General features: G+C 53.6%; 5 protein-coding genes across 5 annotated transcripts; 1 reads left to right on the top strand and 4 right to left on the bottom strand.

Moving 5' to 3' along the window:
* Positions 1–2,279: 2,279 nt before the first annotated feature.
* On the bottom strand, positions 2,280–6,074 carry J3D65DRAFT_663614 (uncharacterized protein; the record flags this gene model as incomplete). Its single annotated transcript, XM_066802683.1, has 14 exons — positions 2,280–2,608; positions 2,661–2,758; positions 2,806–2,923; positions 2,972–3,178; positions 3,236–3,245; positions 3,297–3,355; positions 3,414–3,489; positions 3,536–3,926; positions 3,996–4,198; positions 4,246–4,486; positions 4,547–4,602; positions 4,685–5,056; positions 5,112–5,452; positions 5,504–6,074. 14 exons carry the CDS (start codon positions 6,072–6,074, stop codon positions 2,280–2,282), a joined length of 3,072 nt encoding a protein of 1,023 aa, XP_066659597.1.
* Positions 6,075–7,597: 1,523 nt separating this feature from the next.
* On the top strand, positions 7,598–9,250 carry J3D65DRAFT_544960 (major facilitator superfamily domain-containing protein; the record flags this gene model as incomplete). Its single annotated transcript, XM_066796740.1, has 3 exons — positions 7,598–7,798; positions 7,858–7,970; positions 8,059–9,250. 3 exons carry the CDS (start codon positions 7,598–7,600, stop codon positions 9,248–9,250), a joined length of 1,506 nt encoding a protein of 501 aa, XP_066659596.1.
* A 445-nt stretch (positions 9,251–9,695) lies between these two features.
* Positions 9,696–10,476, bottom strand: J3D65DRAFT_599010 (ubiquinol-cytochrome c reductase complex 17 kd protein-like protein; the record flags this gene model as incomplete). The annotated part of the gene is made up of 3 exons (XM_066797876.1): positions 9,696–9,760; positions 9,859–9,975; positions 10,110–10,476. The coding sequence occupies 3 exons, from the start codon at positions 10,474–10,476 to the stop codon at positions 9,696–9,698; spliced, it is 549 nt and encodes a 182-aa protein (XP_066659595.1).
* Positions 10,477–11,201: 725 nt separating this feature from the next.
* On the bottom strand, positions 11,202–11,705 carry J3D65DRAFT_599009 (uncharacterized protein; the record flags this gene model as incomplete). The annotated part of the gene is made up of 1 exon (XM_066797875.1): positions 11,202–11,705. The coding sequence occupies one exon, from the start codon at positions 11,703–11,705 to the stop codon at positions 11,202–11,204; it is 504 nt and encodes a 167-aa protein (XP_066659594.1).
* Positions 11,706–11,806: 101 nt separating this feature from the next.
* Positions 11,807–14,182, bottom strand: J3D65DRAFT_609331 (uncharacterized protein). Its single transcript, XM_066798674.1, has 4 exons — positions 13,402–14,182; positions 13,089–13,330; positions 12,382–13,041; positions 11,807–12,332 (listed from the first exon to the last, which is right to left on the bottom strand). Exons 1-4 carry the CDS (start codon positions 13,941–13,943, stop codon positions 12,046–12,048), a joined length of 1,731 nt encoding a protein of 576 aa, XP_066659593.1. The 5' UTR covers positions 13,944–14,182; the 3' UTR covers positions 11,807–12,045.
* Between the last annotated feature and the right edge of the window lie 13 nt (positions 14,183–14,195).

Below are 14,195 nucleotides of genomic sequence, written 5' to 3'. Positions count from 1 at the left end.
CGAGCAGCTCGAGGGCTTCGTTGTCTTCGTTGTCTTCGTCGTCTTCGTCTTCGTCGTCGTCGTCTTCGTCGTCGTCGTCTCCGTCGTCGTCGTTATCCTCGTCCTCGTCCTCGTCCTCATCATCATCCTTTTCGCCATTATCGTCTGCTTTTTCATCGACATTATCTTCTTCTTCTTCTTCTTCTTCTCCGTTTTCTTGTTCCTCCTCTTGTTCTTCCTCCTCTTGTTCTTCCTCCTCTTGTTCCTCCTCCTCATCTTCCTCCTCCTCATCTTGCTCTTCATCTTCGCGTTCAAGAGAAATCGCCGCAGCGAGGGACAGCCCGGCCGAAACAAGAGCTACGAGTCGGCACGGAACGAGTTGGACGACTTTTGGTTTTTCTCCGGGCCCCACCGACAGGTACGTCCACCCCAGAGTGACATATAGGAGTTTTATCAGGAGCCAGCGGACCCAGCGTTGGTGGGTTTGTTCTTGGGTGTGGCCGATCCTCGGCTGGAAGAAGAATAGTCGGTGAACTTTTCTTGGGAGCTCCGCGGCCCTCGCCATTACTTCCTCGAAGGTCCCCTGTAAGTTTTCCCGGAGTGTTCCCTCGCATACTCCTAGGATGATTGTCCATATTATAGGATCCATTGGTGCCAAGATGTTGCTCTCGTATGGCGCGGCTTTCGCATAGCCGTGTACTGGCTCAAGATCTCGGTTCGGGGACGGAGGAAGCCTGGATGAAGCGGGACGGTATGGTTGAGCACTTGGTGTTGGAGAGGTAAGAAATGCTTGAATGAAGCGGGCTGGTGACATATGTACTGATGGAGCGGTGATAGATGTTGGTTGAGCTAACGGTTCCGACTGGACACGACCAAAACTGAGAGGCCTCTGTGTTTGGTTCTGCCCCCCAACAATGAGCTCATCGTCTTGTTGCAATTCGCCTTGAGTGCGATGCTCCATGAGAAAATCCCCGGCATCCAGAAGATCTACGGGCCCGTGAGAAAGATTCACCGAAATATCGTGGACTGCAGCACACGAAGAAATCGTCTCCCCGGGCCCACAAGAACTCTTCAAGCTTTCGGGCTCTGCAAGAGTGGAGATGGGAAGCAGTCAATGGACAAGCAAGAAGGACCAGGAAGGCCAACAAAATCATGACGCCGTCATGGCCGTAGCCTCGACAAACGTTTTCGTCGCACCTTCAACGCTTTCGCACCATTGGCTCTTGCACAGTCTGGTAGCCATCGTTTTGAGACGCGAATAGGTGCCCTTCAAGAACGACGTCGTCCAGAACGTTGTTGATGTCTCGCACCATTACGTGTGTGTTGAATATAGTGCAAAAAAGTAACCATAACTTCCACGTACGACCATAGCAGGTAGAAAACTCGGAACCCCGTCCGCTCTTCCATAGATAAGCTACCTTGCGGCCGATTAGTAGTTGCGTGGGTGACCAGCAGCGAATCCCGGCTGTTGTACGTTTTGTCTTTTTGTGGGCGTGGACCAGAATAGTTGGTGTTGAACAAAACGGCATGTCTGAAACTTGGGAGCGACCAGCCGACACGGCGGCAGACATCAAAGAGCAGCCATTTGACACAGCGACCATGAAGCCAGCGTTCAACCCTTTTGACATTTCAGTGTGGTGGAGGATTTCGCTTTTGAGTGGGGTTCAGAAGGGATAGGCAGGGGTCGGTCCGACTGGCACACGGGGGCGTTTGATGTGAAGATCAAGACTCGCATTCAATTGCACTGCCAACTGCTAAATCAAGAAGCCAAAACCACTCTCATCGCCTTTTTGTCGTCCGTTCCAGCACCGATTTTTAGTTGTGGACTCACTCGTCCACCTTTCCTCCTTGTCGCTTGTTACCGCGTGCTTTTCGATCGCAAAATCAAGAAACCAAAAACGCCTTCATCACCATTTCCGTAGCTCGTTCCGGCACCGATTTTGGGTCGTGGAGACACTCGTCCATCCTGTCTCTCCGCTTTTTGCTGTGTACTTTTCAGGCGCAATCAAATTGTGATGCAATCGACTTTTGCTGTCCCTTTAGGACTAGGCTGATATTCAGAAGGGGATGAAGAAAAGTAGCCGAAGCAGGTAGCTTCAGTGTAATGATTAGCCGCATGGGCTGAGAGAAATCAAAGCAGTGGCAAAGTACCAACTGACTGTCCGTGCTGGAAAAAAGAGGTCCAAAATCAATCCGGAATCCAAGAAATCAATGACCGCAAAGCCTGTTTGAGGTCCGTTGTGCTTTTATGGTAGGTCGGTCATGTAATAAGGGTGAGCAATTCCTCCGTCGAGGTGTTGTCAATTTCCCCACTGGCGGCATTGGTCGAGGCACATGGCCAAGGAGCCATCCGCAACCGCCCTAGCGGAGTCGACCTCAGAGCGCAGCCTCGAGCGAATTTCTCGCGCTCTTGGTGTATTGCCACCATCAGTGCTGAAGTTCATGGCGAACATCCTTGAAATGTCACTGAAGCTTTTGATGGCCTCATCTGTGAGGGCGTTCGCACGCACTTTCAGGAGGTCGCGGGTCGCATCTCTGGCACCATTGTTGATTGCCATGTAGGGGCCTTGCTTGACGTCGTTGACTCGCTCCTGGAAAGCCCTCACGCGAGCGGGGTGCATATTCTTCCCTGATGGATGTTAGCATTTACAGTGTGCTGCCAAACGTTCGGAGTAGCCCACCTGTCATTCCGGTACATTCTCGATAGGTATCTTTCAAGTTTCCCATGAAGTAACTTTGCTCGGTGTCTGATGCCAAGAGCATCTTCGTCTTGATGTTTCTGGAACGATCAGCATGTGCGTTGTCGTATCAGTAAGTCGAACTTACGCCAAATCGCGTGCCAAATTCTCACTCGCATCGGTAGATATCCTCAGGAATTGGTCCTTGGCATTCTTCAATATCCTGAAGAAAGGTTCGAGAGCATCTCTCGAGGTTACAGCCTCCTCTGTTTCTGTAAGCCTCTTTCTGTTTGAAATTATTTAGGGACACATACTTTCAAGTCTTTGATAGATCGAGTCGATTGTGTTGTCGAAGAAGGTCCTGAGAATAGGAACTAGGATCTCGCCAGTGTTGTCGAACTGCTCCATGTCTTTTTCAAGGTCTCTCACTACAGGCTTCAAGAGGACTGTGTTCCAATCCACTTTGTTGAGTGTCTTGTTTGCGCATTTTCCTTGCCTCCTACAAGTGGCTCTGAAAGTAACTTTGAGACGTTAGCATAATGAGATCTGATTCGACCAAGATTAGCTTTGAGTCTTACCCGACTTCCACTGTTTACAATGTTAGCATTGACTCGCATTGTCTGTGGCTTCATAGCTTACCTTTGCCCACTCTTCGAGACTTGGTTTGGCCATGGAAATCCACTTGTTTCGATTGTTCTCTACACCCAAAACATTAGCCAAATTGTAAGGTCAGAACATCTGTATCGGTGAGCTCACTTATTTTCTCCAAGACTGGAGTTATGGCCAGTTCCTTGAACTGTGCAAAGGCTCCAGTAATGTCTTCGAACAGCATCTTGTGTTGTTAGTGGAGTGTTTCTTGGACGTCCTGTGGGTCTTACTTTGTTAGGGGACAAGATGATCTGTTCCATGTCCTCCTTCCTCTTGAGCTTGGTGACGTTGCAGACCATCTCGACCATGTTCAAGAAGTTATCAAGGCGGGTACCGCATTGATGCTCCAGGGCCTTGAACTTCTTCGCTGCTGGGAGACTGTAGAGGTGCGCCTTCAAGGCAGGAATTCCAGTCGTCTCAACCTTCATCTTGACGTCTTGACCGCGTTCAATGCCGCAAATGTGCTGGTTGTAGAGACTGTTACTGACGCAGAACACTGCCAGTGGTGTCCTTCCGTTGGTCATTTTCCTGTAGTTCTTTGTGAAACCCTGGGCGATGCCCGCGTTGCGTGCGCAGACACAGTAGTCAAAGAATCTGCTCTTTTGGTTGACTTCTTCCAGCCTGGAAAATACACATTAGCAAATCCTTTTCAAACTTGTGGCCTGGCTGTGCAATCTTGTAAAGACTCACTCCAAATGCTCCCTCTCATAATTGATTCTGCGTTCCGCATCATAGTCATCATCCTGACGAGCTTTCGTGGCCTGCCTCTTGAGGCGCGCCAAACGTTCCTTGATGTCTCTCACTTCAAGCCTCATTCGGGTGATTTCGCGAACGTCTCTAGCACTGCTCACGCCGGATGGGTTCCTGTTCGAGTATGGGTCCAGCTTGTATTCCTGTGAAAATGTCAGAGGAGTAGACTGAAGTCGTTTTGAGCACTTACGTCAGATTTTGTCAGAACAAGGACAGCGCTGCCCTGTCTCGTTCTCTTGTATGCTGCCAGGACATCTGCATGGAGCGTTTCGTTTGTCTCCGACCGTTCAATACTCGAGACGACCGCCGTGCAGTCAACCTTCTTCATGTACTCATTGGTTGCCGCCATGCGGGTCCGGTTCGTATCTCCAGTTCCCGGAAGGTCCACTAGGATGATTCCTTGCTTAAGAATCGGGGAGTCACAGAACACTCTGTAGCATTTCATTAGCTCAACTTCTCGCTTTTCTTTCACGTCAGCTGACTTGCCTTACGACCTTGACCACAGGCCAGAGCGAAGGTCTTCTTTCACCATCTTCCCAGTTGGTTTCTGAAAATGTGAGAAATGGTCTAATCGCTTCAGAAAGCTCCGTATCTGATGGCGCGCTGATCTGAACAGAATCTGAACGAACGTTCAGCGAAGTCATGGTCGCATTGAGCCACGATACCATCTCTCGCTTCAATGACGCAATCGATGCATCACTGAAAGACTTCAAGTACTCTTCAATGCTGTCCTGGTTGTCGAAGTGTTCGTGGTCGCAGAACATCGAACCGAGAGCTTCGATGCATGTTGAGTAGGGCTTGAGCAGGTCGTGATAGTCCGGATCGTTGGGATCGATTTCATTTCTCTGGTGGTCAAAAAAGTCATCAAGGTATCCGGCGATGGCGTCTTCACGAGAGGTTTCCGGGATGAAATCGATTTCCGCTTGGAAGGCCATTTCGTCCCCGCTATCGCGGTAGCGCAACTCCTGAACGACAGCTGTGCATGCTTTGGAACCATCGCCCTGAAGTCAAACTGTCAGCAATATGATTCGTTTCAGGCGTAGAAGTCAGACTCACCGTTTCGATCGCATCATCAAGTCCCAGGATAGAATTCAGCAAAGAGGACTTGCCCACACCTGAAGCTCCTTTGAGACCAACAACGATGTCGCTAGGGTAGTCGATTCCACTGTTCGAAATTGCCGTTTTCCTGAGGTAGTCTATGTCAGAGTCTCCATCCTCTTTTTCTTCTCCAAAGATGTCGAGGAATCTCTGGTAAATTTTGTTGTGGTGTTCCTCGGCCAATCGAAAAGAGGGATGATGGACTTGTGTTCTGGGCTGTCTTTCCGTCTTGGGATCGTGACGAGCGACCAGCTCAGTGTCGTCATCGTCATCGTCATCGAAATAGTCTGAATGATTTCCTAAAATCCTCGTGTTAGCATTCTCAAGATCCAAAACGGACACTGTCTTACCTATGCGTTTTTTTCCTTGAGTGGGCATTGGAGTTTGAGACCCATTCGCAGTAGATCCAAAACCTGGAGTGTATGCGTATGCACTGCTTGCCGGAATGGTTCCTGGGCTCCTTGATGCACCTGACTGCTGAAAGTGAAGAAGATCCGGCTCTGTCTTGATGACAGGCCTCTCACTCGGCTGAGCTGGAGAGCACCCCTCAAAAGCTGCAAGTTGCGCGCCAGGCGGGTGTGTCGCCGTGGAAGTGAAGGTTGGCGTCATGGCAGTAGATGCTTGCGCCTGAAGGGAAACTTCGGCTGGAATACCATTGGGGTAAGCAGTTCCCATACGAAGGGGTGCTCGACGCCAGTCTTCTGCCGAAAGAACCGGAGCCGTAGAGGTGCATTGCTGAGGGCTGGAATTATCGTTTTCGTGCAGTGAAGTGGCTTCACCTGAGGCAAGCTTGGGCGTACGCTCAGTCGGATCACGGCCATGAGGCTCACAACCATCCGTCAGGCGCTTTGGGACAAATGCAGAGGGCACCGTATCGCCGGGCGGCAGAGCTCCGCCGTCACTCTCACCAGCATCAGCCATGTTGAAGAGACTAGGCCGCGGCGTTGATGGTTGACGAGCAAGAAGGACAGAGGCAGCGAGCTTTGTATGGGTGAGTGAAAGGTCGATGAAGGATGAAGGTTGAAGGAGAACACTGTGGGTGGAGTGTGATGGAGAGGTGATGGAGAGGTGATGAAGAGGTGATGAAGAGGGGAGGTCCAGTCCGGCCGGTGGAGATATTTTAAAGGCGTGGGTTGTAGGTGGTTGATGGAGAGAAAGAACGTCCCAAAAAGGAAACCTGGGTGGTCCGCCTGCAGCCAATCAGAGTGGGGCTTGAGCATCATGCCTGAAGCTGCAGGCAACCTAAACAGACATCGCCTCCCCCAACATCTCGAATCGCATGGCACTTGGGCTTGCCGAAGAAATTCTGTACAGATTTCGATGGGTTCTTGCCCCATCATCGTGCTGCCGTTGAGACCAGCAAGTTGTGAGCACCCACTCAGTCATGCAGCATTCTTCGAAGGTTCATGACTGACTCTCATGACTGACTCTTTTGGCAGGCCGGCTATCAGCGGGCACCAGATCAAAGGAGACTGTACCTCTCCAACATGATGGCCAGTTATGCCGCAAATCTACTCAGGTTCAGCTCTCCAGTTTTCCTCGTTGAATCGATGTTTCTAGCCTCGACGGTGCTGGCAAGCGCGCCACGGGAGATTCAATGAACTCGAATCACAGTAGAGTGGTGCGTAATGTCAGTTCTTACATGTCGATCCTGCATGAAGTCAAGCTAATTTTCAAAGAAAGGCAGGAAAGATTAACCCGCACTATCACTATGAGCCCCAGGGATTACGATAGGCTCGAGGCGGGAAGGATTCTCGTGCTCGCTCAGCATCGGATTCGTGAAAAAGACCGAGGCAACCTTAAGCGCAGACGCTGGCATATTGCGGAGGAGTAGCTCTGGCTATAGCCGCGCCTATATGGTGTGCTTGGCAACGCCTTGGGCGAGAGGATCCTTGATGACACCCAAAGAAGACGGCTGCAGGGCCAAAAGCACCAAACGCTGAAAAGAGAGATTGGGCCAAGACAAAGAGGTTGACAGTCTGGGCAAGGCGGACTTTGGAGGTGATGCAAACTAGCCAAGTCGCGTTAGAGACGACGCAGCCGACGAGTCGAGAGCCGAAGGCTTGTGACATCAGCACGCGCAATTCGTTGCCCACCTCAGCCCCGCGCCACAACTGCCCCCACGAACCGAGGAGCGTTGGTTCCAGCGTGAGGAGCTTCCCGCCATCCTCCAACAACCCAGGACAAGGCGCGCAGGGCCCTTTATGCGCACACGGCAACCATTGGTCAACCAGACTCAAACAGGGACGGGAAACTCTGCCAGATTACTGTCCATAAGACGCTATGCCGGGTTTCTTAACCTGCGGCGGGCCCGCCGTTGCGCTGGCTGGTGTTGAGACGCGCCCTCTCCTCTCTCCTCTCCCCAGCTCCGACGTCGACGGAGAGCCCAGCACGCGGCCATGGACCAACCTCGTCGTGAGCTCCCGGCCCTCGACAAGACCGACATGGTTCGCGAGGTGACGCAACAGCAACTCTCGTCTAACGCGAGTCAGGATGGCCATAATCATAACCATGTCGACAATCATCAACACCAAGACCTTGACAGAATTCAGTCGCATGGCTCACAGGTTGTCTACCGTGTGTACAAACGACGATGGTTCGGACTGGCTCAACTCGTTCTGCTGAACATCGTTATCAGCTGGGATGTAAGCACCCTATCAACCTAAACATCTCTCAAAGACCAGATCACTGATGCGCGACGCAGTGGTTGTCATTCTCCGCCGTCTCAACAGACGCCGCCCAATTCTTTCAGGTCTCTGAATCCGTCATCAACTGGCTAAGCATCGCCTTTCTCTTCGCATTTATCGCGGCCGTCCCGTAAGTCCACTCAATATGCAGCCATCACCCGCCCTCCTTCCCATTTTGGCACCCCCATGCTCAACCACGCGCTGACACACGGCTGCAGTGTAACCATGCCCATCCTCCATCGCGGCCCCAAGCCCGCCATCCTCGTCGCCTCTGCCCTGACGCTCGTGGGCTCCTGGATCCGGTATGCAGGAGCGCGCGCCACAAGCGGCAAGTACGGCGCCGTCATGGTCGGGCAGATCATGATTGGGCTGGCGCAACCCTTCGTGCTGGCAGCGCCGACGCGCTTCTCTGACCTCTGGTTCACCGAGCAGGGCCGCATCTCCGCGACGGCCGTGGCCAGCCTGTCGAACCCCTTGGGCGCGGCGCTGGGCCAGCTGGTGAATTCCATGTGGGTCAGCAAGCCGCGCGACGTGCCCGACATGGTGCTGTATACGGCCATCCTGTCGACCGCGGCGGCGCTGCCGTCCTTCTTCATCCCCGCGGCGCCGCCAACGCCGGCCAGCGCGTCGTCGTCATTTCCGCAAACGACGCTGGCCGAGAGTCTGCGCTTGATCGCGCGCTCGCGCTCCTTTTACCTCGTCTTCGCCCCCTTCGCCGTCTACGTCGGCTTCTTCAACGCCTTCTCTTCCCTACTCAACCAGATACTGTACCCGTACGGCTTCTCCGAGACCGACGCCGGCATCTGCGGCGCGCTTCTGATCTTTGTCGGTCTGCTGTTCAGCGCGCTGCTGTCGCCACTCATCGACCGCCGCCATCCAAAGCCCTACATCTTGGTCATTAAGGTGCTGTGTCCCGTCGTGGTGGCTTGCTACATTGCGTTTATCTTTGCGCCGCCGACCCGCAGCGAAGCCGCGCCGTTCATCATCGCCGCGCTGCTGGGCGCCTCGTCTTTTGCGCTCGTTCCCATCGTGTTGGAATACCTCGTTGAGATGACATGGCCTGCGTCGCCTGAGATTGGCTCGACGCTGTGCTGGGCCGGCGGTCAGCTTCTGGGTGGCATCTTCATTGTCATCATGGACGCATTGAAAGAGCCGGGCTGTCCGAACACGGATGATTGCCAGCAAAAGGGCAAGACAAGCACGGGGTGGAGACCGCCTGGCAGCATGTGGAAAGCTCTCATATTCGAGGCTGTTGTAGCGCTGGCGGTACTGCCTGCGCCGCTGCTTTTGGGCGTCAAGAGCCTGGGATTCGGCGAGTCGAGGAGGGAAGGCAGGGTCGAGGCCGATGGGGTCCAGCGCGAGGGAATCCGGGTTGCGAGCACGCATGGCGATGTCGTGGAAAACGCATGAAGCATAGGTGCAGATCATTGGCGTTTTGAGGGCTTTTCGTTTTGCGTATACCTGAATATTCCCCATTTGCTATTTGTCAGACATCAACGGTACGGCATAAGGAGCGGTCATAGCTGAGCAACATCCCAAAAGTTTGAGAAATGAAAGTGGTACTCATCATGACCTGGCCACGGCGGTTGCACTCGACAAGCGAAACATGACAATACGTGAAATCTCTATGCCATTCGCAGCAGATTCTGCTCTATTGATCTGCTAACACCTTCTCGTAATATACATGCTGGGATTCGGGAAAGAAGAGCTGTACAGGTACGCCGTCTTTTTCGGTCGTCTATCGGAGGCCCGGAGGGGCTCGAGCGTACACAGGCTTGTCGGGTTGATCTCGGATTTTTCGCCGCCATCGTCGTCGAAAGGGAAAGGGATCGCATCGATTCTCGGCGAGGTGCGTTTACTTGAGGGCAGCGAAGAGCTTGGGGGCGGCGCACTGGTTTGCGCAGTGGACAAGGTGGAAGACTGTTTACATCATTAGTATTGCGGCTTTGCCATTGGCCGAGACACCAAACGCCAGCGAGATTGGCTGTGTTCCTCCGGCAGCGCGTGGGGATTCTTACACTCCTCGACGCAATCCTCCTCTGCCTTGCCATTCTCCTCCTCCTGCTTCTGGACGCGCTCGACGCAGTGCTCGTAGTGGTGCTTGGCGGGGGCGCATTCCTTGGAGTTGGCGCACTCTGTAAAGATTGTCAGTCACTGCCCTGCTCTTTTTGCGGATTCGAGGTTGCCAATCGCGCTTCAATGACGTCCAAGTGGAAGCCAAGTGAGAGGCGCAGGCTGGGTGCCTCCCAGGATTGTTGTAGCAACTTACCCTCCTCGAGCTTGGGCTTGATGTCCTCAGGCTCCTCCTCCTCCTCTTCTTCCTCCTCCTCGGCGGGCTCCTCCTCGGCGGGTTCCTCCTCGGCGGGCTCGTCCTTGGAAGTGTCTGCTCCCTTAGTATCGTTCTTCTTGGAATCCATGCGATTTGCTTCGGCCTCCTGGGGACTCTCCTGGCTCTGCGAAGCGGGGCTTTGGGTGCTCGCACCACCGCGAACACCCGCACCTCTCTGCTCGGCACTCCCTCTGTTGTACGTACCCTGGTCCTGAGTGTCCTGTTCCTCGGAGGCTGGGGCCTCGGCCTCGACGGGCTGGCCGGCCAGGGTGGAGTAGACGTCGGAAAAGAAGTCTGCGAGACCCATCTTGAACGATTGGGATGCGGTTGCCGTGAGGATCGTTGGAGCGGTGGGCTGGTGGGCTTGAAGGCGAGGGCGACGCTGGTTCGGGAAGAATCGTCGAGTCGGCCGGAAGCTTTGGAAATTCGCGCTAGGCCCTTTATGTAAGCGTAATCCAAGCCAAATCACTGGCTGGCGACCACGACGGCGTCAACACCATATAGATTTCCTCAACTACTTGGTACACATCAATTGCATCACAGTTCCATCAATGGCAACGGGAGTCATTTCATTAGGGACGTTGAACAGGCGATCCCAGGCTATCTTGGGGAACAACGACGAACTTGCACATTGGGAGGAGCTTGGCCACTGAATACCACTCCATTTCATTCCCACCTTGACTGCTTGCTTCTGAACATACCATTAGCAGCTTGCCTCTTCTGTTTATTGACATTGGCATTCTTACCTGCTGCTCACAGGGCAGATTTCGCGTGGCCGCAAAACGCAGACCCACGTCCTTGGAGCCTTCTAGCTGGAGTTAGTGCGTTGCGACGGGGAGCATTCATGCTGGTGCGGCTTACCTGTACAGAAAAAGGATGGGGCCATGGGCTCCCCCCGTACTGCACCCGGCCGAATAACAAACAGGCATCCTGGGAACAGTCAACACCTCGCTGGAGAAGAGCACAGGGCATCTGAGATCATCGTGTACCATCAGAGAACGGAGAGGAACTCACCAGGACAACCCCCTCCCCTCACAGTGGCCTGGGTCTCTGGTAACTTGACACGCCCTGCCACCAGAACACAGTATCCGGCCTCACCGGCCTCGGCCTCGGCCGAGCCCTGCCGCTTGAAGTTGGCGTCGGCGGCGACATGATGGAGAGCACAGGGCTCGAGGCCCGGCGAGGTGAGTTGGCTGCCCGAGACCGGGAGACTGGTGTGTCTGGGGCCGGCGGAGACGGTGGCGGCAGGCGAGAGGACGGGAGACGCGCTTGCGGCGGGAGAGGCGGCGAGGATGGTGACGAAGGCTGGGTGGAGTCAGCGCGCCCAGGGTACTGGGGCAACTCCACGCCAGGCTCCACGGCTCCGCGTTCTGGGTCTCCTTGTTGCTTGTCACGGAAGGCCTTGAGACGCTTCCGAACGGAGGAGACGCAGTACGCGGGCGTGTACCCAGCGCAGAGCAAAGCCGTCAGCACCAAGAGGAACGCGACGACCCCAACCGCAGCGATCGCGACGACGATGGTGGTGGGGATGATCATTTTTATTGAAAGCTAATGAAGTAGTCATTGTTGTTCTCCTCTGGATACGGGAGCGGAGAACTTACGAAGAGCGGCGAGGCAATGGTTTTCAATCAAAATGATTTGTGATGTTCGGTGGAGATGGCGGCGCGTCAATGGACGTGCAAATATATACAGGCGCGTGGGCGCGCTAACGCCCAATATAGAACTGGCTGGTAAAGGGAAGGGGGCAGAGGAGGAAAGAACAAGGCAGATTGCCTGAGGCATCAGAGCCAAGATGAAAAATGGTTGCAAGAAGACCATGCTTACTACCAGAATGCTACTCGCCGGGCCTTTTTATGGATGAAAGAGGCTGAGTTCCTCACATTTCTTCCATACAAACCACCATCTTGCCAGCCTTTTCATGATCATTTAGCAGATCGAGCACTCTTGCCTCTGCTCTAGCCGTCCGCGTTGCCCACTCGAACAAGACCCATCCAACGCGGTCGTCCGCCCATGCTTCCACGCCAAGCTGCTGGAACATATCGTGTGGTTCGGGTTGTTCGCCGGAGTCGTCGGAGCAGTCAGAGTCGGAGTTGAAGGGCTGTGAATCGAGCAAGTCGTTGATCCACCCTCGTATGCGTGAAGGTCTTTCGGAATCGTAATCATCTGCGGCACTAGTCAGTGGAGCTCTTGAGCAAAAGCTAATGGTACTCACTCGCGCATAGCCAAGCCACACAGAGCCACAACATCCAGCCTTCCTTTTCCAGATTTTTGTCGCGAATCTTCCTCAGAGTTTTCGTTCCGAAGGCACTCTTAGCCAGGTGCTGCCACTTCTGCACAGCCTCGTTGCTGTCCACTCGCAAGGCCTCGAGAGCCTCTTCAAGTGTGAAGAAGTCCTCCTCAAGCAAAAGCTCTTCCAGTTGTTCAATGTTTTCTCTCAAGATAGTCATTTGGCCGTCCCGGTACATCTTGGCATATCGCTGCTTGTCGTTCAGAGGCTCAGGCTGAAGGAAGTCGACCCATTGGTCGATGTTGTCGTACCTGGTGGAGAGTAGTTCGAGCAAATCACACCTGGCAGACAGGGTGTCCCGCCATACTGCTCTTTCGCTACCTCGATTGCATTCGAATTTCTTGAATGCCTCCATAACAGCCCAAAGTTCTTGTGGAATACCTGACTCTTTGACGTTGGGATAATCTTCCAAGTTCACTGGATAGAGGCCACCGTAAAAGTTGCGACCTCGGACGTGTAAGACCGGTTCACATTTGCCGAAGGCCTTTGTCATCTTTTCGACCACAGGCGGAGGAAGTTGGCCGAATCTGAACGCTACAGTATCGCAAGGATTGTTGGGGATGCAGAAGCCGTATCCGTTAAGCACTGCCAGAATCAGTGAACGAGACCGTAAAAGCACAATGTCAACTGACGCTCTTCGTTTCCCTTTCCACCATAGTTGTTGAAAATTGCTTGGCCTTGGACCAGAGGCTCCTCCGAGCTGAGCTGGAATGAGCCCTTGTCGAAGAACCAGTTGACTCTTGTAGGGAACTTGTGGTTCAATAGATCGACAACCGGCAGGAGGACGCGATACTGCTTGTTCGCTTTGCTAAAGCCAGGATCTGAAGGAAAGCATCTCGAGGTGAAGATGGTTGCGGCCCATTTGAAGAGGTCCCTGATGTATGTGTTAGCTTTCATTTCGCCCAGATGTTGTATGGCTCGGCCGGCGCCCTTGTCATGCCTCACCATGAGTATCCAGCCAATGGAATGCCACTCATTTCCATGGCTCTACGCGACTGTTGGTACTCTTCTTTCCATTGAGTCTCTCTCGCGCGCCATGCTTTGTCGAGATTCGTCCCGAGCAGCCAGGCGGTGTCATTTCTTTTTTCACGAGCTGCGACCTGAGTCCTCTCCTCTTTGAAGTAAATGGGAGTCGTCAACTGATCCGCTTTCGGCAAGCATTTGATGTAAGGTGCCCATAGCGAATCTTCTCCACGGCATACTTCGTGAATGAGCGCAATGTTTGCGAGGACGTGCTCTGGTAGCAAACCACACAGCACCTGCGGAGCCTGACGTTGCGAGAGCTGAAGTTTGGGCGGACAGGCACATAATTTGATGCCGCCCCGGGGAGGTCCAGGGATATCCTCAGTTGCAAAGGCGGAAATGCCGCCAGCGCTGTCTTGGCCAAACCTCACACTAGGATGGATGAAGCCGCCGTGTTTTACGAACCACTCCAGCAGCCGAGCAACATCTGCTTCGGTGATCTTTGGCTCGTCGATCGCCGTCATCACTCCGGCAACCAGTCCGTGTGGCACGACAAGTTATGAGACCCGTAAGTTGGCGAAGCTGCGAAGCGAGAAAAAAATATTGCCTCTTCTTTTCCTTGACCCTTAATGACGATGGAATGCCAAGAAGCAGCAGGACTGCACACGTCGTGGTCCAAGTGATGAATTGATAAAGGTCAGTCGATTCGCATTACTGACTGAGCCGATAGAGGCAATGGAGACGTGGAGGGAGAAGTTGGTAGGCGTGGATGTTTG

This window comes from Phyllosticta citribraziliensis, assembly GCF_038025025.1.
Source record: "Phyllosticta citribraziliensis strain CPC 17464 chromosome Unknown J3D65scaffold_1, whole genome shotgun sequence".
Classification (NCBI taxonomy): Eukaryota; Fungi; Ascomycota; class Dothideomycetes; order Botryosphaeriales; family Phyllostictaceae; genus Phyllosticta; species Phyllosticta citribraziliensis.
Note: the sequence above shows the minus strand (reverse complement) of the source record. Positions and strands in the feature narration are given on the sequence as shown.